Source organism: Colias eurytheme, chromosome 9 (assembly GCF_061535395.1).
Source record: "Colias eurytheme isolate Ceu_HAF_F1 chromosome 9, ilColEury1 Martin Lab GWU primary, whole genome shotgun sequence".
NCBI lineage: Eukaryota > Metazoa > Arthropoda > Insecta > Lepidoptera > Pieridae > Colias > Colias eurytheme.
This window is the reverse complement of record NC_142988.1, coordinates 7,289,841-7,316,117: the sequence shown is the minus strand read 5'-3', so window position 1 is coordinate 7,316,117 and position 26,277 is coordinate 7,289,841. Positions and strand designations below refer to the sequence as shown.

The window sequence follows — 26,277 nt, the reverse complement described above, 5'->3', positions numbered from 1 at the left end:
ACAATTGGCATAATCTTCTTCAATCTTATTCCGTGTTTACTACAATTGACAGGGCCCGGGCGGTACAAAGTTCGCCGGGACAGCTAGTTTAAGATAAAAAATAACATACTTATTTCGTTTTTATAAATAATCTAAAATTGCCGTTGTTATGTATAAAAATTAAAAAACACGTTGAACTTACTAGAACTATTTTTTTGTCAATTTTTTTCGAGAACCACACAATAAATTTTGAACGGATTAACTCGCTTTTAGTACCTATCGTATTCAATGTAAAACAATTTGTTCTTTGAATTAGGGTCGTCAGACCTTTTTTTGTATTTTTTATATACTGCAACAACAATAAAAATCACATCTAAAAGAATTTAAAATCTTTTATTTTAAAATATTATATTACGGACATGTAATATTATTCGTATCTCAAGGTTTCATTCATATGTTACAAGTAAGTACTTATTATTAATAAGAAAAAAAAACAGTTTTTATTTACTAAGAACGTACCGTATTTGTGGTTTAAAAAATGCTTCCTTGTCGATTGTTAAGTTTTATTGAAGAATTAAAAAAAAAATTGTAAGTCGCGTTTTCAAATTTAAAACTTAAGAAAATCATACATTCGTTAATAAAACCGCACCCATTACCATAATATCTACCGACTATCAACACCAAAGAAGAGTGGCAACAATACTTTAAGACCTTACTGAATTGCCCAGTAGCAGGGAGCCCCATCACTGAAGTGATAGAAAATAATGATACTCTTATAAACGAGATAAGTCCAATAGAAGTGCGAAAGGCAATATCCAGACTTAAAAACAACAAAGCCCCTGGAGCTGACGGTATTCCAGGTGAACTGTGGAAGTACGGTGAAGATATAACAACCTCCAAAATGTACGAGCTTATTACTAAGATATGGAAGGAAGAGAAACAACCGGATGAATGGAACCTAGGTGTGATATGCCCAGTTCACAAAAAAGGCTCCCGAAGAAAATGCTCTAACTACAGAGGAATAGCGATATTGCCTACGGCTTATAAAGTACTCTCGTATATTATACTGGGTCGCCTAGAACCTTACACAGAGAAAATCTTGGGAGATTATCAATGCGGCTTTCGAAAAAACCGTAGCACAACTGACCAAATCTTTCTCTTGAGACAGATTATGGAGAAAAGGTGGGAGTATGCACAGAGCCTTCACATCCTATTTGTGGACTTTATCAAAGCATATGACAGCGTCGACAGGGATTCACTCTATAACATCTTGAGACTTTTCCAAATCCCTGAAAAACTGGTAAGAATGGTAAAAGTAGCTACCGAAACCAGCAAAATGAAAGTCAAGGTTTGTCGAGGCTTTACTGATGTATTTGAAGTCACCACTGGGCTAAAACAAGGAGATGCACTTTCACCAATTCTGTTCAATCTTGCTCTAGAATACCTTATTAGAAAAATCCTGATACTTGAGGGTGGTATTGAGCTCAACGGCAATCACAAAGTTATTGGATACGCTGACGATCTAGCGCTTCTAGGACAACGTGAACAAGATCTTACGTTAATGGCTAAGACACTAGAATCGGAAGGTCTTAAGATTGGCCTTAAGATAAGCGGGGAAAAAACGGAATACCTACATATGAAAAGATACAAAGATACTAGAGTTTGTAGGAAAAATCTGGTAACCGGAGATACTACATACCTAGGAACAGACTCCTTTAAATATCTAGGTTGCACAGTTACGGATACTAACCGCCGAGAAGCCGAAATAGATATCCGCATCCAAAACGCACTAAGATGCTCAGCAGCGCTCCATAAAATCCTTGTGTCCAAGATTATAAGCAGGAAAACAAAGGTCAAAATCTATAAAACCATTATTAGACCAATCCTAATGTATGGGTGCGAATCGTGGACACTAAGCCAGAAAGAAGAACAGAAGCTCTTAGTTGCGGAAAGGAAAATCTATCGGAAAATCTTAGGACCTACAAAATCTGATGAGGGAACTTGGAGAATGAGGAAAAATCTAGACATCGAAGATCTCATCCGTGAACCCAACATTATTGGTGAGACAAAAGCTGCTCGCCTTCGATGGATCGGTCACCTAGAAAGGATGCCAAACGATCGCGCTGCGAAGAGGGTGTACATGAGCAAGCCGATCGGTAGGCGCCCCGTCGGCCGACCTCGTCACCGTTGGAGAGACGAAGTCCAAAAAGATCTGGACATCCTCCAAGTAGAAGACCTCAACACCAGGGCGCTTAGGCGCGAAACCTGGAAACTTTTGGTGTCGGAGGCCAAGATCCTCTTTGGGTCGTTGCGCCGTTGAAGTAAGTAAGTAAGTAATCAACACCAGGGCCAATCCCTTATAAAATGATAAAAACCTAAAAAATATAGTAAGTAGTAGGATGAAACCCATTAGAAAAGGCCCCTCCTTTTATGAAAAAAATTGCGAATTAAAAAGTTGTAGAACTTTTTATTACCTACAACTTTGCCATTGAACTTTTTTCCATAGGACTTGTAGTTTTGTCGAAAATCAAGAGAAACCATTTTTTAGCATTAGAAGACCCCCCCCTCCCACTCCCCGAACTCGGATTGTCTGTAATTTATTTTTCCTTTAATTTTTATCACATTCCCCTCCTTTTCTAATGGGTTTCATGATTCATCCTACTACTATTTTTTTTTGTTTCAAAAATTAATGGCCCTGGTGCTGGTCTAATCTGCTTCCTATCTGTTTTGATTTATACATCATAAGTTTACCATATTTTATCTCGTGAAAACGGTGGTGAAAACCGGAAGTTGAAAATTTAATAATTGTTAAACAACGGGAAAAATAATTCAGGATATGAGTTGGCCAAAAATGGTCAAATGTAACAAAATTAAATCGAATCCATTGAGCCCTATTATTGGGTGTACCTAATAGAGAATTTAGCGTATTGTTGGTAAGTTAAATACAAGTCGCGTGACAACTTATATTGTGTTATGTGTATGAAAGTATGAGACAGTCTCATTGGGACTAGCTATAAGGTATTCTGTGATAACTGATAGCCTAACAGGCTTTCGTAATTAACGACTTATGAGCAAAAATTAACAACAATTTGACCTACCTATATACGTATATACTTAGCTTATTTTTAATACTACTTCTCATTTTTATTGCATTAAATATTTTTTATACCTTGTAGCTTAATAGTACATATTTCGACAATTAGTGACGATCGCGATGCTAGTATGTATATTAGACGTATAGTTAAAGCAATATGCATGTACATAATATAATGGCTGGCGTCCACTAGGCGGATCGGGCCGGGCCGCATCGCAACGCAAAAATACGCCGGCCTATGTTTTGTATGAAACATCGTCCATTAGCGACGGATCGGGCCGCAACGCATTGGCGGATATCGCTTCGCAGGCGGATTTCTGCCGGCGGAGCGCTGCGGCCCGGCCCGCCCCGACCCGTCTAGTGGACGCAGGCAGGCGGATGTGAGCGGCGAGAAAATCCGCCTAGGCGGTCCGCCGCGCCCCGTACAGGTGGACGCAGGAGCAAACAGCGCGTCCATTAGAGACGGCCCGTTGCGATGCGGCCCGGCCCGATCCGCCTCTAATGGACGCCTAGCATAAGACAGTGCGCGCACGAGCAACTTTGTCTCCGCAACTATTTTGTCTCTCCACCCATGGGCTAGTATGAAAGTGCGCGCACGTAGCGACGCAACTCCCCATACAATTGATGGGAGAGACAAAATAGTTGCGGAGACAAAGTTGCTCGTGCGCGCTAGCTCTATGATATACGTACTTATCTATACTAATATTATAAAGAGGAAAAGTTTGTAAGTATGTATGTATGTATGTATGTATGGTTTTCACGCATAAACTACTGGACCGATTTCAAAAATTCTTTCACCATTAGAAAGCTGCATCTTTACTGAGCAACATAGGCTATATTGCATTTTCAAAAAAATTAGAGATCCTTACCAAAAATGCAATAATGTAACCCAAGGTGTAAAAAAATCCTCAATAAAACTTCTGTCATCGCGTGCGCTGCGGAATCTATTGAAGATAGAACAAAAAATGTTCTACGGTATTATAGAATGGATCAATATCTACAAGAAAGTCCGCGATACCATATGTCCATCTTCAGTATTTATGTTACTACAACAACTTTTTTACGTTTTCAAAGTAAATAGAAGTGCCGACAGTAATCAAACCATGTTATCCATACACATATATTAATCCTTATCCCATTAAATGATGTTTTATTATAGACTGTTTCAATACCAGCAAAATACTTTTTAAATGAAAAGAATTGAATATTCCATTCAAAAGATATAACGAATTTTAAAAGTGTCAATCTACAGAAAATAGTAGGTATACTGTTCGAGCAGGCCGTAGTGCGGGGGTCACGGAGGAATTCTACCAATATGCGTCTTGACGGAACACAGTGGGGTTTTGGTCGGTAGGAATCCGACATAACCCACGGCCCCTCCCCCGGAGGCCGTGGGTATCTATGAAAGATTTCCCAACTAAAACAAAAAAAAAAGGCCGTAGTGCGGGACGGGGTAAAGGTGATTTTCATGTGATTAAAAATTTAACCTATAGTCCGACCTATAGTAGACTTTTCACTGTAACGATTTACGATATCGCTATCTATGCGGGTGAAACCGCAGGGCATTGCTAGTAAACAATATAAATGTTTGCAAGTTTGCAATTACGCATTACGTTCCTATTTGAAATCTCTGACGTGCATTAAGTTACTGAAAGTAGCTTCCGCGTTCAAACGTTCATGTAATATATGCTGTAAGTATATTTATATGTATAGGTACAGCCTTTAAAAAAATCACCATCGATGTATCGTCATCATTGATCATTTTCATACACACATAATATTATAAATACAAAGTTTCTGAGGATGGATACTTATGTTTGTTACTCTCTCGAAAAAATAACTGGGCGAATTTAGATGAAACTTTACGATTATACATCAGAATACCTGAGCTATAGAAACACTTAAAATGTATATGAAGATGTTCAAAAAGTAAAATAATTTGGAAAATCCAAAAGTGCACGCCTCATAATTTTTTTTTAATAAATATTTATTAATTATTATTTTTGTTTATTTAATAACAATTAAACCACATCGAATCAGACCCTGAAAAATGAAAGGGTTCTATTCCTGAGCATACTCAAGCGTAAGAGAAAAAAAAAGACTCGATTAGTAAAGTATTTCGGTCGCTATCGTGTTAACAAGAAAAAGGATCCGCACATACAGACACACGGACGTCCAAGACAGAACTTTTTTAAACTGTTTTTTAACTAGTTTAAATAACAAAAATGACAACAAAAATATCATGAACGTTAAAAATAGTGTTTTTTCTTAATATGTGTGTGTATGTATTATCTTACAAGTGCAATGTATGATACATAAAGACATTTTAAGTTTGAAAAATCAGATGTTTTGCGCGAAGTGACAGTAGTACCCACCTCAACGCTTCGCTTATGAGGCGTGCAATAAATTAAGCCAAGTTAATATACACTGGTCATCAAAAAAATCGACCCACCTGCATTTTTACGGAAAATTGCGGTTTTCTCACAAACTAAAGAAAAAATTTGTTTGGAAACTGAACTGATTAATCAAACAAGCATATTTACACGAATATAAACACATAAAATCATTAACATCATAAAAATAATTGTCAATTTCGAAGAAAGATCAAAATCCTCAATTTTCAGCTTTTTCTTTATTAATTTTCAAATGCAGTTTATTTTGTAATCATGAAACTTATGATCATGTTTTCTTCGAATTTATACTCAGTACTTTCTCTTATTTCTGGAATGATAGCCTGCGTTCACCATTTTAAAGAAATAATCAAGATTTTGATGGTCTCTTGAGGAATTCGTTATCATTCTTCCCTCATGGCGGTTTTCAGGTCTCCTATTGTTGTAGGGGCTGAATTACGAGCTCTAAGCTTTATTTTTTAATTGTCCCACATGTGCTCTGTAGGTTTCAAATCGAGACTTTTTGCTAACCAGAGTGTAACTCTAATGCGGACCTCTTCTAAATACTGGATCACGATTCGCTCTACGTGTTTCCGAGCATTATCATGCATAGACTCAAAGTTTTTGCAGATACAGCCGGCATATTACACCATATGATAGTCCAAAACCTCGGTAATGTATTGAACAGCATTTAATGAGCATTTTTTTATCATCAAGCTCCGTGCGTCTTGTCAAAGAAATGCCACTCTAGAACTTTTGCAGAGCCTCCATCATAATCGACCGTTTCTCTTACCTAGCACTGAACAAATCGTTCATCTGGTCATCGCATGACATAAAGACGTCTATCAGCACCATATAAAGTCATTCGCATCTTGTCACTCAAAAGTACTGTCTCCCATTGGCCTATAGTCCAGTTTACGTGATTTCGAGTCAATTGAAGTCTGGTTTGTCGATGAGCTGTGGCTGATTGTGGTCCTGTTTCTGGCTTGTGTGGTCTTAGGTTCTACTCCTAAAGTCTTCTTCTAACAGTTCTGTCATTTATACCCACCTCCTTATCTTCACGCAGGCGTCACTAGAGATCTACACCAGACAGATGTCGATTTTGTAGAGTTGATTACATTATCTAGGGGTCGTCCCTTTGAGTTGCCGCCCTATTTCTTGCAGATCAATATTTTCATCGATACTGCCCATTCTCTAGAAACCTTTGGTAAACTCATCGAACTGCAAAACAGCTCAGATTTTACTTTTTAGCCACGGCAAGTTGACATAACCCCTGTTTTAGTAGAGCCACAGTTTGGGCCCCCTCAGCTAGAGTAGTATCCATTATATTGAGACAAAATTTATCAAAACTACAGCATCAATTATTAAACTTAACGTTATGAACAAGAGATCCCAAAAAAGTCATTTTTGAACTGGGAACACGGGCATAATTTGTCCCGCCGTAAACCGTCAAATCAACCCTGTACAGTATTTCTGTATAAAAATTTGTTAAGAATCTTTAAGTGCAGTAAAATTTTCGACAAACATAATGATTAGCATGTTATCAGACCCTTACAAGAAAATACAACAATCTAAGACGACTTATTTGTGAAATAATCGATAAATAGCAAACATAGTGTAGGTGGGTCGATTTTTTTGATGACCAGTGTATTATGGAAATACCAATCAGACCTTGTTCTTATTTAATTATCCTTATGCAATAGGATTTTAGGTGGAAACCGACATGTTACTAAGACATTAAAAGTTCGACGACATATTGTGTGATCCGCCAACCCGCACTTGGCCAGCGTGGTGGATTATGACCTGTACCCTCATAGAAGGCCCGTGTCCCAGCAGTGGGAACGTATATGGGCTAATGATGATGATAATGATAATGAATAGGATTTTCTTGCGTTCATTTATTATCCTCGAGAGTCAGCTGACGAATAGCCTTACGAGATAATTACAATACGCACCAGGTAGCGGGACTACAATTATTAATAATTAATTAATTACTAAATAAAATTTAGACAAGACTACAGCTAAATTATCATATGTAGAAGAATGTTTAAAAGTGGAACGACATTACACAATTTAGTGATAACGTGCACGAGACCCTTGAAAGTGATCATTTCTTGATAACCCTCGGGTGAATATGTGACGGAACGATTGTCATCGTAAAAATAGACATGCTTAATATATCGAATTATCGATTGTGTCCTTGTAACTCGTGTAGTAATATGTTATATGAGTATTTTAAAGTACCACAGCAAAGATATTACAATAATGTTATAGTAATATCTATTGATTGTTTTCATATTTAAATGCAGCAATGAAAACTTAGTGTTTTCATAAAGTCTAACTGTAGCAATGTTTTGATATTTAAATAGTGTAATTTCTACTATTTTTATTTTATTGTAATTAGGAAATAGTTTCGAACCAAAAGTGCACGCCTCATAATTTTTTTTAAATAAATATTTATTAATTATTATTTTTGTTTATTTAATAACAATTAAACCACATCGAATCAGACCCTGAAAAATGAAAGGGTTCTATTCCTGAGCATACTCAAGCGTAAGAGAAAAAAAAAGACTCGATTAGTAAAGTATTTCGGTCGCTATCGTGTTAACAAGAATAAAACCGGCCAAGTGCGAGTCGGGCTCGCGCACAAAGGGTTCCGTAGCAGCAAATATAATAAATTACAGTTAAATCAACCTATCTCAAAAACTATAAGAGATACTTTGATCAAACCAAAAATCGTTGAAAGAGTTAATTAGCATGCATCACCTCTATTTTTTTTAGAATTTTATACCCCGTAGTTATAAAAATAGAGGGGGGGGGACATACTTTTTACGACTTTGAGAGCTGATATCTCAAAAACCGTTCACTTTAAGAAAAATGTTTTTTAGAAAACTTTATATCATTTTAAAAGACCTTTCCATTGATACCCCACACGGGTATGTACATCGAAAAAAAAAATTTCATCCCTCAGTTACATGTATGGGGGGCCCCACCCCCAATTCTTTTTTTTACTATTTAGTGTCATATTTTTGTAGCGGTTCATACAACACATATTCCCATCAAATTTCATCACTGTAGTACTTATAGTTTCCGAGTAAATCGGCTGTGACAGACGGACAGACGGACAGACGGACAGACGGACATGACGAAACTATAAGGGTTCCGTTTTTGCCATTTTGGCTACGGAACCCTAAAAAGGATCCGCACATACAGACACACGGACGTCCAAGACAGAACTTTTTTAAACTGTTTTTTAACTAGTTTAAATAACAAAAATGACATCAAAAATATCATGAACGTTAAAAATAGTGTTTTTTCTTAATATGTGTGTGTATGTATTATCTTACAAGTGCAATGTATGATACATAAAGACATTTTAAGTTTGAAAAATCAGATGTTTTGCGCGAAGTGACAGTAGTACCCACCTCAACGCTTCGCCTTAAGCGTGTGCAGAGAAACGGAGGGGAACTGGCGGGGGTCAGGCGACGCGGGCCGCTTAATGCAATCACGCTGAGTTTGCATTAAGGGGGCGCATAAAGCAAAATAACCAATCTTCTATTAGATGATACGTGTAATATGCAAGACCAAATCTAAAAAATAAAATATATATCAAACTAGATGATATATTCAACGATTCTGTTTAATCAAAAACATAAAATATTAAAATTTACTCGATAAAAAAAAATCACCAAGTTAGCTCTAATTTTCACACTTTTACGTTTTCTACTTGACATGGTAATACTTATTATGATTTTTTTTTCATAAACAATTATATTAAAACATTTGCAAGATATTTGTCAGAGCATTTTGTGTAATTACTTTTAGTTTTGGTTTTATCTGCGATAAACCACTTTTGGCGCTCTTTTTTTCTCGAGATAAACGTTTGATTTTGTCACGATAAAAGTGGTTTATCGCAGATAAAACCAAAACTAAAAGTAATTACACAAAATGCTCTGACAAATATCTTGCAAATGTTTTAATATAATTGTTTATGAAAAAAAAATCATAATAAGTATTACCATGTCAAGTAGAAAACGTAAAAGTGTGAAAATTAGAGCTAACTTGGTGATTTTTTTTTATCGAGTAAATTTTAATATTTTATGTTTTTGATTAAACAGAATCGTTGAATATATCATCTAGTTTGATATATATTTTATTTTTTAGATTTGGTCTTGCATATTACACGTATCATCTAATAGAAGATTGGTTATTTTGCTTTATGCGCCCCCTTAACTATCGCGAAAGGACGACACAGTCGTATTTTTTGTGTAATAATTTTATTATACATACTTAGGTACTTACATATTCTATTATGGCGCACAAAAACTGTTCCGTTTACGGATGTAAATCTACATTGAAATCCCAGAAGGAAACAATATTTCAGAAAGATTGTATAAATTGTATATGTTGTCCTCATTATTTTCTAATCAGATTGTACATCCCAATGCGAATGCATTACTTAGTTAAATGTTATAACTTATAATATACAATTAAGAACATCCAAAAATAGTGTCCACGTAAATATTTAGCAGTGCAATATCTGTAATTATATATTTATGAACAAATAATTACATCAGATTTAATAATCGCAATTATTTTGAATGTACATATGAATAAATGATTTCATCATAATATTAATAATCACAATTGTTTTATTTCCCATTTGGGTTAAATATTTGATTCGATGTCCCCGAATTTCATTATTTTTTGCTGTTTAATCGATAGCTGGTAGTGGATTTTCTTAACAAACTGCTTTTCTTTTCCAACAAAAATGCGTAGTTTTTGTGAAAATCGAAAATGAAAATTATTATTTTTAAGGTTATTATTGTACTAAAAACGACACTTTTATACCATTGTCGTATTAAAACTTCTAGTAATCTCGCACACAGGCAATATTTTTAAATATAATGCCGTATTATTAATTTATTTATAACAATTTCTTAAATTATATTAAGTACCTGAAAAATGTAAGTTTGTATTTACCACGTATTTACGACATGCCATTATAGATAATAAATGTTAAATGACGCGTTCACAATTGTAGATAATAAATATAATTCGAAAGTGATTTTTAAAATGAATTTGTCAAAAATAATTTTAAGGACAGCGCTAGTCGTCTGCTAAACGGATGAATAAAATAAATTAGTTGTCCGATTACCGGATGAATAAAATAATTTAATCGTCCGATAATTCTTTAGAGAACTGCCGCACGTATTATAGGTTTTTTGTGGGGGGAGGAGGTATTTTATTTTTTTGCGCGTCGACGGAGCCCCGCTTAGCGGGGCTCCTATTTCTGTGTAGTTTTTTTTTTTAAGAAACCTAACCTAACCTAACCTAACGGCTAACCTAACCTAAACTTGATTTTTTTTTGCGCGTCGACGGAGCCCCGCTTCGCGGGGCTCCTATTTCTGTGTAGTTTTTTTTTTAAGAAACCTAACCTAACCTAACCTAAACTTGATTTTTTTTTTGCGCGTCGACGGAGCCCCGCTTCGCGGGGCTCCTATTTCTGTGTATCTTTTTTTAAGAAACCTAACCTAACCTAACCTAACGGCTAACCTAACCTAAACTTGATTTTTTTTTGCGCGTCGACGGAGCCCCGCTTCGCGGGGCTCCTATTTCTGTGTAGTTTTTTTTTTAAGAAACCTAACCTAAACTTGATTTTTTTTTGCGCGTCGACGGAGCCCCGCTTCGCGGGGCTCCTATTTCTGTGTATCTTTTTTTAAGAAACCTAACCTAACCTAACCTAACGGCTAACCTAACCTAAACTTGATTTTTTTTGCGCGTCGACGGAGCCCCGCTTCGCGGGGCTCCTATTTCTGTGTAGTTTTTTTTTTAAGAAACCTAACCTAACCTAACCCAAAGGCTAACCTAACCTAAACCTAACCTAACGAATTGAGGGCGAATATCTCGGCCATTTTTGATTTTAGAGAAAAGTTGTTCCTATAAAACATGCTTAATGCTTATATTAGCGTAATCTTTACGATAAAACAATAATAAATAGGTGTTATAATGACACCAACTCCATCAAAAATTTTCTAAGTCCTGAGCCCCCTTTGCTTTAGTCCAACCCAACTAGCTTTAGTGTTAAAAGGTTATCTAGTAATCCGAATAATCGGACGATTAAATTATTTTATTCATCCGGTAATCGGACGATTAAATTATTTTATTCATCCGGTAATCGGACGACTAATTTATTTTATTCATCCGTTTAGCGGACGACTAGACACTTCGTAATTTTAATTTAGATAGCATTTGATAATAACAAAAATTTTACGATACATAAATAAAATACAAACAGGTTGTTTAAACCTACGTAGTTTTTTTTTTTGTTTGAGTGGGAATCGCCCTAAAGTCGCTTCTGGCACTCGCCGGCCGCTGCCGCGGCACGCTCGCTTCGCTCGCTCGGCTCGTGCGGCAGTTCAACAGTTAACCTAACACGCTCGTCGCTTCGCTCCTCGCTACCTATTTGAATACTAAAAGTAAAAGTTAATCGATTTTAAAAACTGAAGCAAGTGAGCTATAAAAAAACATTAAAAATTAAAATGTATCATTTATACTCTATGATAAGCTAGTATATTTGTATTGCTAATCTGTGATCTGCGTCATATTAACTAATCTGTGTTATCTGTGGCTTGTTGTGAATACAAAAATATATGGAACGATTTTTGGCTATACTAAATTGTTAAAATACTATTTTAACAAAATAAATTGTAATATGTAAATAAAGTAATAGGTACGTAAATATATTTAAAAATATTGCGTGTGAGTGTGATAATTAGACATTTTGATACTATAATGGCTTAAGATTTTACTTTAAGTTGCGTTTTTAGTACAAAAATAACCTTAAAAAATATCATTTTCAATTTCGATTTTCACAAAAACTACGCATTTTTGTTGGAAAAGAAAAGCAGTTTGTTAAGAAAATCCACTACCAGCTATCGATTAAACAGCACAAAATAATGAAATTCGGGGACATCGAATGTAATATGCAGCCCCCATTTGTTGCAACCCTAGCGTATTTTCGTGTGGCAGCGTAAGTACCTACGCGCGCGACTTCAAAGGCGATTCCTTACTGTAGGAAATAATATTGTAATACTGTGCTACTACATAGTTCCTATGTACTCGTAGGGGACTGATATCACAGTTTACAGTGTTTAACTTTAATGTTAGTGTAGATTTATAATAATTTATTATTATACAATATAATTTACCGCGATTAATATTCACTTTGTAACTACCACGATAGTCAATACTCAATAATATTTTTCACATAATATATTAATAGAGCCAATCTCAAATGAATTATTCATTACATATCAAATCTGTTATCAGTAAGACGTGGTAACATAATGAAAGCGTCATTTATTAATTATTATATTATGTACTAGCGGTCCGCCCCGGCTTCGCCCGTGGTACATATTTACGTTTTCTCTACATAAAAACCATCCTCGTACTTCAAGGAATATAATAAAAAAAGAATTATCGAAATCGGTTCAGCCGTTCTCGAGTTATGCGCTTACCAACACATTTTGCGATTCATTTTTATATATAAAGGCTTTGTCAGATAGGACGCGTATTTTAGCGCTGCGTAGTAGCGCTACAGCGTCCTGTTTTAACGTCGCGCGAGGCTTCGTCAAACAGAACGCTTTAGCGCGCGTTAGGACACAGCAATTGATATTATTAAAGCTGCATGTTGTTTACATAATTATTACTTACGAACAAAACAAGGTACAGCGATATTAACTCCGGAGTCGGAAGAATTTTTTACTTACCAGTTTCATTAATTTCTTCTCCGATTTGTGCCCACTATTTTGCCTTCATTGATATATCTTTATAGTTTATATGAACTATCCTTCGTATTATATAAGCATGGATATTTTCTAACCAATTCTATCAAATTTTCGGTCATTATGCAGTATTTTTTTATTATTTTACGCCTATAAACTCCGACGCTAAAATAAAATTTGTAAAAAAATACAACACCCGACGTTAAAGCGTCCTAACGCCGCGACAGAGCGTTGCGTACTGCTAGCGCCGGCGCTCTGTTTGACGGTATTCTACGATGGTAGTAGAACACATCTTAGCGTCATATCGCGGCGTCAACTTAACGCTCTGACGCGCGCTAAGTACGCGTCCTGTCTGACAAAGCCTTAAGATATTGTTTCCTAATCCCTAACATTGATATACCTACTCCACAAACATGAAATAAAACTGCAGTTATTTATTTATGTTAATTCGTGAAAAGGAATGAATATTAATTAACACCTGTATTATATAGATTCATATGAATCATTATTTTTTATTCACCTTTAGTACCTACCTATAAGCCTACCTATATAAAATTAGGATTTGTTTCAGCCGCGGATTTACTAGCGTGAAGCGTCAAGCGTGCGTAAAATAAAATAAATCCGATTCCCGATTATACTTTATCTTAGTGTCAAATTAGGTTCATCAAGTAGGTACTATGCGATTCCACTAAGAAAAGGTTTCCACTTTCCACTAAGAAAACCTTTTCATGGAGGTCATTGGACCTGTCTGTTTTGTCAAACATATGTAGGTATGTAATATGTAGACCTACATATGTATAATATGTAGGTCTACATAATATTATAGAAGAAATTCTACAGTGATATTAGTGGACGTAGACGAAATTATTAAAATTTCAGTAGGTACTTTACTTATGCATTTACCACAGCTATACAAAAACACAATCCTATATTAATCTCACATTAATCTTATTAGAAAAAATAATAGGTAAGTACTTAGGTACTTTATATCTAGTATAATTCTAATTGAAGATCATGGATTTTATAATACCTATGTTCTAAAATTTACAGAAATAAAACATAGATTTGTGGTACATTCCAATACCTATTTATTATTTTGGCCTTTTAATTTTTAAAGTAGGTACGACCACCTGTTACGAGTTGCCTTGTCAATAGGAAAAGAATTTAATTAATTTGCTCAACTATTGCTCTATTATGAAGATTAATTAATGATAGTTATACATAAATGGAATATAAAAGTAACAATAAATGCCTAAAATTAACGAAGGATTGCGAAACAAGTTCCTTACCTACCTACTTATACTGGTTATTGTCTGTACGTACCATACCTACCTATTGCATTTTTTTCACTAGAAACTTATCACTCGTAATATTATGTAGGTTAGTTAAGAAGCGTAATGAGCTGTCGGCGATAAATTTAAATCAATGCAAAAGGTAGAACAATTCATCAAATTAATATTCAACCTGGTTTTCGTATTCATATTTTAAAACGATTGTACAAAAACTTTATACCTAGTTGGTCAATGAAAAGTATGACTTGGATCTTACTTGGATAAACGTAATTAAAGTTACTTACTGTATTGAATATTTACTCAGAAGTAAATCATCTGTTTTGTTTTCTTTTCTGGAACTGTATAGCCACCAGGCTGCTGCTCCAAATAAGATGATAAGCATTATTATGTCGAATGTGCTAAATAGCGATCCAGTCACAGCGGCCGCGGCCGCTGCCTCCTTTATTAAATCTTGTGTGTTATCAGACATTGTATAAAATTGTTCTCTTCTCAGTTCTTTTTTTAATCACTTGTCAACACAAGGTCACCTTTAGGGGTTACTTTATACGAAAACGATTAACTTAACACATTCGATTAACGACGTATAATCGGTATCGTTACCTAAACTACACTGACTGAATGCGTGACTGGAACAAGTTTACGAATACGAGCTCAACGCAGAACTCGTATTCGCTCGCGGCCCGACTCTTTTGGCGATGGTGATGGAAAATCGGCGAATGAACGAAACGAATAGGAGTGAGCGAGAGGTCAAGAGTGCTGAAATGACTGTGCTGGTTTGTGTTCTGTTGGAACTTGAAATGGAAATAAGTTAATGACATGCAATCCAACGTAACTTATCCATACGCTGCGACTGCGTACGTGAGCTCTTCTTTGTAAAAGAGTTGATTAGCGATAATCGTCTAAAGTCGTTTTTAAATAGAATTAATATTATTATTAAGTGCATACTATTAAGTATATAGGTACCTATATATCATGTATATATGTAGGTATATTATGTAAGATTTTTTTAGACTTTAGGTCTAAGGAACTTAGGTCATTCGTACTAGGTGCCTGTCTTCATACTGTAGGTATGCTCATTTAATTACAATTTACAATAGGTATAAATAATATGTAATTAGTACCTACATGACTTTTTTGGCTTTCTGGCAAGTTCTTTTTGTAATTTTCTATATGACCTATATAAATTCTTATTTTTATTTTATTTTGTATCTTATCTTTCAGGCAAATTACTTGCGTCTACGATTCGATAAACAGCTGCGAGGCGCACTTCAGTTTCCATGTGTAACATTCAAAATAGGTACCTAGGTATATGGATAGGTAGGTATATGATAAAAGTTATTTTGTAGATAATTGTGTATGTAATCATCAGATACTCAGCATTTTATTATGATAACGTAGGTAATCTCTGATTAGGTAATGAGACTTCAGAGAGACACAAAAGATATACAATGTATAACGATGATCAGAACTATAGGTACTTATACTTACTAAGTACTATAACTAGGTATACCTAGTTTTATATTATCTGTGCTTTTATATCCTTTTATATCTTTTTTTATTTTCGACTAATACGTAATTACTAATTACTAATTAGTTAATTACCATAATTATATATTAGTATAAATTTTGAAGTGAAACTTCTTTATCAGGGTTGGAAAAAAATTTAGTGTAACATTTTTTCGTTACGCGTGACATTTTTCCGTTACGCGCCATCTTTTATTTTTTGAAAAATAAGGTCATAAAGAAGTTTCACTTCTTACGTGTGTACACTAGTACACGCACACATTTTTTTTATACCTACCTATTAGATCATCTTATTGGATGGGGAATACTTAAGCTGTTTAAATCTAAAATCCGTATAATTTGCCTTTTCAACAAAAAATGCATAGAATGTTATGAAAAAAAATAGGGTGAACGAAGCGAGCCCACATCAAAACGCATCACAGATTAGGTACCTACTACATACCTAGTTACTACGTCCTCTACTATTAATCTATACTAATATCACAATAATATTGTAATACTGTGCTAATATTATAAAGCTGAAGAGTTTGTTTGTTTGTTTGAACGCGCTAATCTCGGGAACTACTGGTCCGATTTGAAAAATTCTTTCAGTGTTAGATAGCTCATTTATCGAGGAAGGCTATAGGCTACATGTGGCTACATACCATCACGCTACGACCAACAGGAGAGGAGCCACGGGGGTGAAACCGCGCGGAGCGGCTAGTTAATAATATAATTATAGTTATAACATCAACAACAATCTATTCATATTTTGTCTGGTTGTTATTTGACTGTTTCAAGTTTGAGTCTGCATAGGTAGTTTTTTGTCGCCTTTTTGTCTACTTACTCAATATTATAATGTATAAGTATCTTATACACATGCTTATACATTATCATAGTTGTATACGTAGTATATTATTATTAGTCTGTGATAATAGTCTCACGTCTCATCCAAGCTTTGATATATGAACTGACCCATAAATATAAATATAAATATACCATGTATATAACTTAAAGACGTTTGTTTAAAATATCTAAGACAGAAAAATAAAGCGAGGAAAAAACACGTCGCCCTCCGCTTTAATATGTACATATTATGATGGGTGACGCAATAGGGGTCAGCAACTCAAGGTGAGGGACAGCTGTTTGTTGCTTCTAAAATGTAGCATGCATTAGGGATGGATTTTAAAAACTTGTGATCTTTGTTTATGTCAATATAATAATGCTATTTCAGGTAAATATATTACTATAACGTCTGTTAAAAGAGATTTGTTTTCGACATCGCTTTTGGACATTGACCTTGTAGTGCTGGAAAAATAAGGGATAAAATCGTCTCATACCAACAAACTCAACCGATAAAAAATTTACAAAATTATCTTTTGTATCAAAAAATCATTGTATGATTTTTTTTTAAGTAATACCTTCGTACCTACCCGCTACCGAATTAGAAATCTCTTTATAGAAAAAGTTAGTTCATCAAAACAATAGTATGGATTAGATTAGAAGTTAGAACATTGCATCCAAAACATCTTATATATTCCAATCTTCATAAATTTCCATTCTGTGTATTAACCGACTTTTCTGGAATTTTTTATAAAAACCGCAGAAAAAAATATTTGTACGTCACAATCCGGATCATAATTAATTCAACATAAAATCAAGTTTATCCGCGCCGTTTATAAATGCAGATATGTAATATGTATAATCTACTAGCTTTCCGCCAGCGGCTTATAGTATTTTTTTAATTTAGCCCGGACGTAAATTCAGACAGACAAAAAATTTAAAAACTATAATTTTGGCTTCGGTATCTTTATTGTAGATCACGCCCCAAGGAACTATACTATTCTTTTGAAAAAATATTCAATGTACAGTTTTGACTTTCCTAAGATTATTATATGTACATGTATAACAAGATATTATATACTTAGGTATAATATATTTCAGTAAACAAAAATGTTGATTTATAGTCCAAGCTTCAAATTCAAAAAGATTTAGTTATCGATGTTATCATCATTGAATTATACATTTTGAGTTTTCGAAAAACAGTCATTTACTTACAACGTTACAAATATTGTTATCATATTTATTTTTTCCTTACTCGTAGACATATTTCTCATAAATCATAGAAATTGTGAGATGTCAGTCTTTTGCTGACATTACCTACACACAATTTCCGGGTTATTTAGTCCAAATTGTGGCATTCTCTCGTCTTTGTTGTATGAAGTAACCCCACAGAAAAAAAATCAATGGGGTTTCGATCGGGGTATAGTGGAGGCTAATGCTATAGGGAAAAAATACCCTGAAAGAAGGATTGGTCGTTGCGGCCTGCGCGTGTGCCGGTGACGCCTGCCTTATAGCCTTTCCTCCATGGTACCCCGACATAAAACCATTGATATTTTTGTATGGAAATACTACAAAGACCTAGACGAATTAACCCGGAAATTGAGAGTAGCAGAAGAAACCATTAAAAACAATAAAAGGGCATTCAGATCTTTAAAAAACAAATTTTTCTGGTGATTTAACACTTGCATTAAGCAACAGGAGGGCCATTTTAAATATTTCTTGTAATTTTACACCTTGTAATTAGATTTAATTTGTTTTTATTAATCATCATAGTGTAAATTAAAATTTTGCACTTACCACATTTAGATTTAAATTTTTCGATTGAAGCCTTATGAATAATAAAATTAAATTTTGAGGGTAGACTACCTGATAGATAGAGCAAGTTTTTAAAAGCTAAATGAAAATCTTTTTTTATGTAAATTAATTTTTTTACGGGCCCTTGAAGTTGTGAACATACTGGGTAATTTTATCTTTCTTGGCATTCAATTCTTTTTTTTTATTCCATTCAAAGATATCTAACGATAGTAAATGTTACCACGCTGAATTGGCCTTCAAATCTTTCAGCTTAGCACAAAAAAAAATTAAGCATCTACCGCAATAAGTCACGTAACTATAAATAAAAATCTCATCGTACCCGGCAATAGGTGAAAATTTAAAAAAAAAACGTCATAACTCATAACTCCGAACATACGAAAAATCGCACATGGGGGTGATTCCTATAGCCCTCTAGGTCCTCTAGGCTCTACCTCCTGGCTTCAGTATATCCATACTTCAAGCAGGTTTCCTCTAAATCTATTGCAGTCTATTTATTGCCTACATGTTCTATTACGATTCTCTACATGTTAAATGTGTACATAGGTAGGTATGATAGGTTTCCGTGTGACGTGTCCCGTAGCAGTATCAGTGATTATATCCTCTTTGAGCAGTATACTAGTAGTCAGTGGTAAGAGTAAAGTAATAAATACTGTGGGAAGTCAGTGGGCTATCTTCATTTTAGCCGTATCGAACAAATGTTATGTAATCAATAATCATCATCATCATTCCATATGTTCTTGTTTAAACCTCCTATGAGAGTTCAAGCCATATGTATAGTAATTCAGTGTAGCAATCCAACACGCTGGCCAAGTGCGAGTTGGCAGATGTCACATGTCGACGAGCCTCACAATGTTCATCGTTTGATTACAGGTATTCAAGGCTTATTTAAGGTTATAGTTTAATGCTATACTCAGGATTCTTCTACTACTTATGAACAATTTAATGTTATTTTAACGTAACCAATTTTAGAAAAAAGATTACAATGCATAAATAATGAAGTTATTTAGAAATTAAAAAAAAAAAACACTTTTTTGCACCAGTGTTGGACAGTGAAAAATCTAATGATGGACACCCAGTTTTGGACAACATCCAGTTATGAACACTTATTTATGGACTGTACCTAATGTTGTTTCTCCAGTTATTTACACTTGGAGAAGACTTATAGTTATCAATAGAATCTTGAAAATGATGATTCATGGAATACAATAAATCGAGGATGTATTTATAAAAAATAGTACTTATTAATTATTTTGCATATTTATAATATTTAAAACAGTCTTAATTTCCATTTTCTAGGCAAAAATTGGACAAATGCATCGTTAAATACGAGTTATGTCCGTTAAGAAACACCAATATGGTTTTTTTTAAGTCAGGGATGAAAAATATAACTAAAAAAAGTACTGCCATTCCATCCATTTTGGGACTTCTTCTTCTTCGTCATATCACTCTAGGGGGGTAGATGTTACCCGCGTCACGATGTTCCGCCATATCTCTCTGTTTCCTGGCATTCCGCTACACTCGTGAAGTGCCTTAATCTAATCGGGCCATCGATATGGATTCCAAATTGTAGCACGAGGCAAAAAGCTTTTTTTAAACTGCTGTCAAGATGGTGTGGATGAAATTTAAGCGTGTGTGCTATATAGTGGTGGAATTTAGCAGCAGACAACGATCCAAACAGTTCATCAGAGAACTCTCTATGATAGATGCGTTACAATACGCATAAGTATGCGACTTCTCTACGCAGTGATAGAGAATGAAGCCGAGAACGAGTCGCACAGCACATAATGACCCATTGTTCTAAAATATATTCTTCGAGTTTAGATATATATATACCATGTTGTTGGACCCATTAGTGTAATTTTAACAAAAAATATCAATGTAGTGGAACTTTTAATGCATGGAGTCAGGCGTTGGCACCTGTACCACAGCTTATTTAAGCTTTTATGGGTGCCATCGTTCATAAGTTTTTGTAATGTGTGTTTTTATTGTTCCAAATAAACAATTTAGATTTATTTTGAATGTCCATTATAGGAACCAAAGCAAATCCAGTCATGGACAATTGTTGTACAATATTGGAACCCTTTGTTTGAAATGGTCGTGATAGGTATATTATTAATCAGAAAGAAAAACAATACAGAAAAGCGCATGTAATTAATACCTAGAATAGAATTAAATCCAGTTGTGGACACTGAAGAATTTTATTTAAACAACTTAACCTATCATGATACTACCTAAATCGTGTAATATTTCGTACACTAAACTACTTATAACCAAAATTGTGTCCTCACTTCCTTGGATTTCCTTAGTAAAAACGGATTTCTTCGAAACGAGTCGCAGCAACTAAACATAACGTTCTGCCTTCTTCAAACATTTTGGCCGAATAAGATGAAGTGTCGTATTTTGATAGCTTATGAACCAAACTTTTATTTTAAGTATTGCCAAATTATATAACGTTTATTTTGGTCTTAATATTTAAATTTAATATTTATTTTGTCCATTACTGGATGCTTGTCCACGACTGGTGCCGTTACCTTACTTAATATTATAAAGCTAAAGAGTTTGTTTGTTTGAACGCGCTAATCTCGAGAACTACTGGTCCGATTTGAAAAATTCTTTCGGTGTTAGATAGCTCATTTATCGAGGAAGGCTATAGGCTATAAATCATCACGCTACGACCAACAGGAGAGGAGCCACGGGGGTGAAACCGCGCGGAGCGGCTAGTTAAGTATAAGATGCATAAGTTTTTTTTTAGAAAAGAAGCTAAGTACTATGTTTAGATTTTAAAAAACCATGATCATCTCCTTTATACATTTTGGTTTCATTTCTGGGAGTTCTTGGACAGTCTATAAACTTAAGAGTATGTATTAGCAAGCTGCTAAATGCTAATACATACTCTAAGGCTACCTATAAAGCAATCAAGTTTATTCTCTGACGATTAAAGTTATATTATATTATCGCTGTGATTATAGCACAGCTAGACATCCTCGCACGACACATTTCCCTCGCACATCTCTGGTGGAAAAGCGCCCTAACGTACGTAGTAACTATTTATTTATTACTAGCTGCTCCGCGCGGTTTCAACCCCGTGGCTCCACCCCTGTTGGTCGTAGCATGATGATATAAATAGCCTATAACCTTCCTCGATAAATGAGCTAACACCGAAAGAATTTTTCAAATCGGACCAGTAGTTCCCGAGATTAGCGCGTTCAGACAATCAAACAAACAAAGTCTTCAGCTTTATAATATTAGTATAGATTTTGTCCTGTGCGTTTATGCAGAAGCACATCAGAAGTGTGTTCATTTGGTAAGCGTCCTATCCTCCTACCCGGCTGCATAACCACAGTCACACACACACAGTCCAAATAAAATCTTATTATTGTGTCATCTCTCATGATAAAAAATTACAAGATTTGTAGAAACATTCTAGATGCAAGAAACATTTTAATATGAATCTTAGGACGTAGGTATACAATATACATACTAGGACAGAACCAGTTAAATGTTATAACTTATAAATGTTCATTTCTCAAGTCTTTGATCATGCACATACGACATATTAAGTCATACTCATCAATTTGGCCATGACAAACCTATTAGGTACTTAAACACTCCATAAACTACATATAAATATACTTATATTAGTAGGTACATATTACGACCCTGAGTTCAGGCAGTTTGCAATCGGTTCTTACATATTTATTATTTATTGATCATCAAATTAAATTTACGAAACATCGACAAATTAGGTTTGCTGCAATAGACACGTTCCATATAGTTTGTCTTATGGTGCCGAACCAATGCACAACACAATTTATTATTGAAATGTTTACAAGCTGGTCATATAAATTGCTGTTTTGTGTGATAACTGATAACGTACTTAATTTGATTTTCAAATTGACATTTCATAACATAATAGAGCAGGCTCCAAGGAGATGTTCGTTTGCAAAAATAGCGGACCTAAATCTGACTTCTGATATATATTGTATAGATCCCAGACATCCTATAGACAGATGTTGCCAACCAGTTTTGTGGTCCCCCTTCCCCCACCCCGGTAATTAAATATGGCATACAAAGAAAAAAATAAAAATTTCCAAAACATGCCGTGTGGGGTATCAAATGAAAGAGCTTAGTAGATCACGAATTTATAGCATACATTTACATTTCTTACACTTTCTCTAAGATTTTTTAGAAAATTTACGAAAATGCTCCATTTTTGAGTTAACTTTAAATCACTATAGATTGAAAACTCATGAATATATTTTTTTAAATTATTATTTTAAATAATTAACAATAGTCCATTGTTTACGATTCAATAGTTCGTACAGTGAAATAGTTGCATGGGGGAGTGGGGGGAGCATCCAAAGATGGCGAGTATATTTTCAAGTTTATGCCAAATCTAATCACACAGAGGCTGATTCAAGAATTTTCTGCCATATTTTTCATTCTGTCAAACACAACGACAGTGCAGAGATAATTATTCGAAGCCCTGACACCGATATTTTTGTATTAGGCCTTTATAATAATATTTTTTAAAATTCTTTTAAGGCCTTTATAAAATTCTTGAATCAGCCTCTGTGTGATTAGATTTGGCATAAACTTGAAAATATACTCGCCATCTTTGAATGCTCCCCCCACTCCCCCATGCAACTATTTCACTGTACGAACTATTGAATCGTAAACAATGGACTATTGTTAATTATTTAAAATAATAATTTAAAAAATATATTCATGAGTTTTCAATCTATAGTGATTTAAAGTTAACTCAAAAATGGAGCATTTTCGTAAATTTTCTAAAAAATCTTAGAGAAAGTGTAAGAAATGTAAATGTATGCTATATATTCGTGATCTACTTAATAAGCTCTTTCATTTGATACCCCACACGGCATGTTTTGGAAATTTTTATTTTTTTCTTTGTATGCCATATTTAATTACCGGGATGGGGGGAGGGGGACCACAAAACTGGTTGGCAACATCTGTCTATAGGATTAAGGGATCTATACAATATATATCAGAAGTCAGATTTAGGTCCGCTATTTTTGCAAACGAACATCTCCTTGGAGCCTGCTCTATAATACAAAATTAAAGACCATTAGAAGGGAATAAGGGAGAGATGATGCCTAAGGGCGCTTGTGCACTACAAGGAATTTTACTGTCCGGCATTCCGATTTTTTACGGTCCGGTGTGGCATGAAAAAACCGATGAATTGCTTGTGCACCTGTCCATCTTTACTCGGATCAGTGCTGTACAGTTCAAGGAAGTTTGGCGGTATAATGCTATCATAAATGATTGTTTTTGCATTTTACAAGAAACGAGTAAAAAATATAGAAGGTGAAATATTATATTATTTCGTTATAATAAAAAGTAAAGTTCCGTAAGAGATTTAAAATGCGTGTTTCACTTATTTATTTTAATCGGTGACGAGGAGCTAAAGCTATTCCCACTTAAACTTTAACTTATCAACACTTACTTAGATAATAATTATAGGTCAATGCTTGGTCAATGTATATAAAATAACAATACCGACTTCTCAAATCTCATTGCCAACTAAAAGAAAGTAAAACAAGAGCTTGCTTTCAATTGGCATATGCAGTAAAAACAGTAAAATCCAAGCAAGTGGGCATTCGAAAACAATTATACCTACAGCGACTCGTAGACACAAAAAACCATCCGGAATAGGGAAAAGTAAAATGTCGGACAGTAAAATTACGTATAGTGCACAAGCTAGTATATAGATTAATGGCGTGCCATACCGGACGGATGTTTTGAATAATAAAAGACGAATGTGGCACTCGGGGACTGCCGCGGAAAAGCTATTGCATAGCATGCCTTCAAGCCACACCTCCGAGCCCGTCGGAGTGGGGAGCGTGAGGTTTTTTCGTTACGGAATTTCTCGATTCGGTCCCATAATACCTAAAATCTTATAGGTATAATGTGAAAGTTTATCCTGATTCGGATAAAAAATGATTTTGAGTGCTAATCCTATCTTAATCCATCAGTCCTCGGAATCACAGACACAATAGAAAATCTATTGTGTCGCGCCCCGATCGGGGCTTACGGTGGTCAATGGGTTAATCTTATCTTAATACATACTATTATAAAGTGTGCGTTACCCAGGCAAAATGTTTTGCTTTAGAGAGATGAGACTTAAACAAATAATTAGTGTATCATGAGGAGCAATTTGTTTACTAATAGCAAAATTTGTTTGAATTGTAGTTTTTAAGTTATTTAAGAAAAACAAATTTTGCTGGAGTAACGTTTGAAACGTTACCCAGGCAAAATCGTCTTTCAAAAATTAGTTTCAGCACGGAACCAAATACATGAATAGATAGCTTTTGTTGAGTAGTAAATGTTTATAAATAGCAAAATTTGTGTGTGGTATAGTTCTTTAGTTATTTAAGATTTTGCTGCGGTAACGTTTTGGGATTTCCCAGATCTCGAAAACGGCTCAACGCAGAAGTTTGAAAAAAATACCAATAAAAGACCTTAATTTGTTTAAATTTGTTTAATCATTAGTTTTTGATTTGGTTGACGTAAACCAATGTAATTAAATGGTTTCAAAAATCAGAAGAAGCGGGTTTACATGTAAACCAATACACTTATAACCAAATAAACAGCTGTAAAAAATACCCGTGGTTCGACGCTTGTTTACAGCAGACATTTTAGATTTCATACTTTACACGTTAAGAAGATAAAAACAAATTTGATTTATTTTAGACTGGTCGTACTTTAGCGATCGAATACGCAGTTCCCATAACATTAAGAAACATGGCATACTTTAAACAAATTAAAATGATTCATGAAAATTCTTTCCTGTTAATTTCAGCCTTGAATTACGGCTCTAATGAAAGTTATCTCAAAAACAAGAATATGTCAGCAATTCTCTAATAAGCCGACCAAATTGAAAAGGTCACGTAAAAGCGACTGCACCGTACGTACGGGTAATCTTCGCAAATTAGCAGCTTGGTAACCGATGTTTTGTACAGTTAAGCAGAAAAACGTTATTCGTGAAGCCGATTTTTTAATATTTTTTAAGTGCAGTACCATATTACACAATTTTTACTAGTTAATAAAAGTGTAATATCATAGTGTATAATTTATTGTATTATATTGTTGTTTTCTCATTTAAAAGTTTTGTGATTATATACATTTTTTATAGAATATGCTCGAAACCGTCCCTCATAAGGGCAAGAAATATAGGCAAGCCGATAATACATATTTTGTAAAAAAAAACATTAAATGTGCTTTGCACATTACACACACAACGCCGACTCAATTCCAACTCAAGTCACACTGTGGTATTGAAATATGAGCTTTATGTCGTGTTACTTAGAGTGGATATTTCAACATTAAGTTAAAAGAAGGTTACGACGCTTTGACAATGATTGGTTCACGGGTTATCCACCTGTGGCAGTCACATGTAATGTTAAAATATTCACTCTAAGTAACACGTAACAAAACTCAAAAATGTTGATGCTAAGGCAAAGCAATACATATAATTTGTATGAGACTGATTTTTTAAATAAAAATAATGAATCTTAACCATTTTATTATTTTAACTAACCTGACCAGAAAAC

General features: G+C 34.5%; 1 protein-coding gene across 1 annotated transcript in view; it reads right to left on the bottom strand.

The window, feature by feature from the left end:
- Positions 1–15,177, bottom strand: part of Cpr (Cytochrome P450 reductase) — a 30,743-nt gene extending 15,566 nt beyond the window's left edge. The window contains exon 1 of the mRNA XM_090105807.1: positions 14,827–15,177. Within this exon, the coding sequence (XP_089961933.1) occupies positions 14,827–15,011 (185 nt within the window). The 5' untranslated portion in view covers positions 15,012–15,177. The remainder of the gene's footprint in view (positions 1–14,826) is intronic.
- Between the last annotated feature and the right edge of the window lie 11,100 nt (positions 15,178–26,277).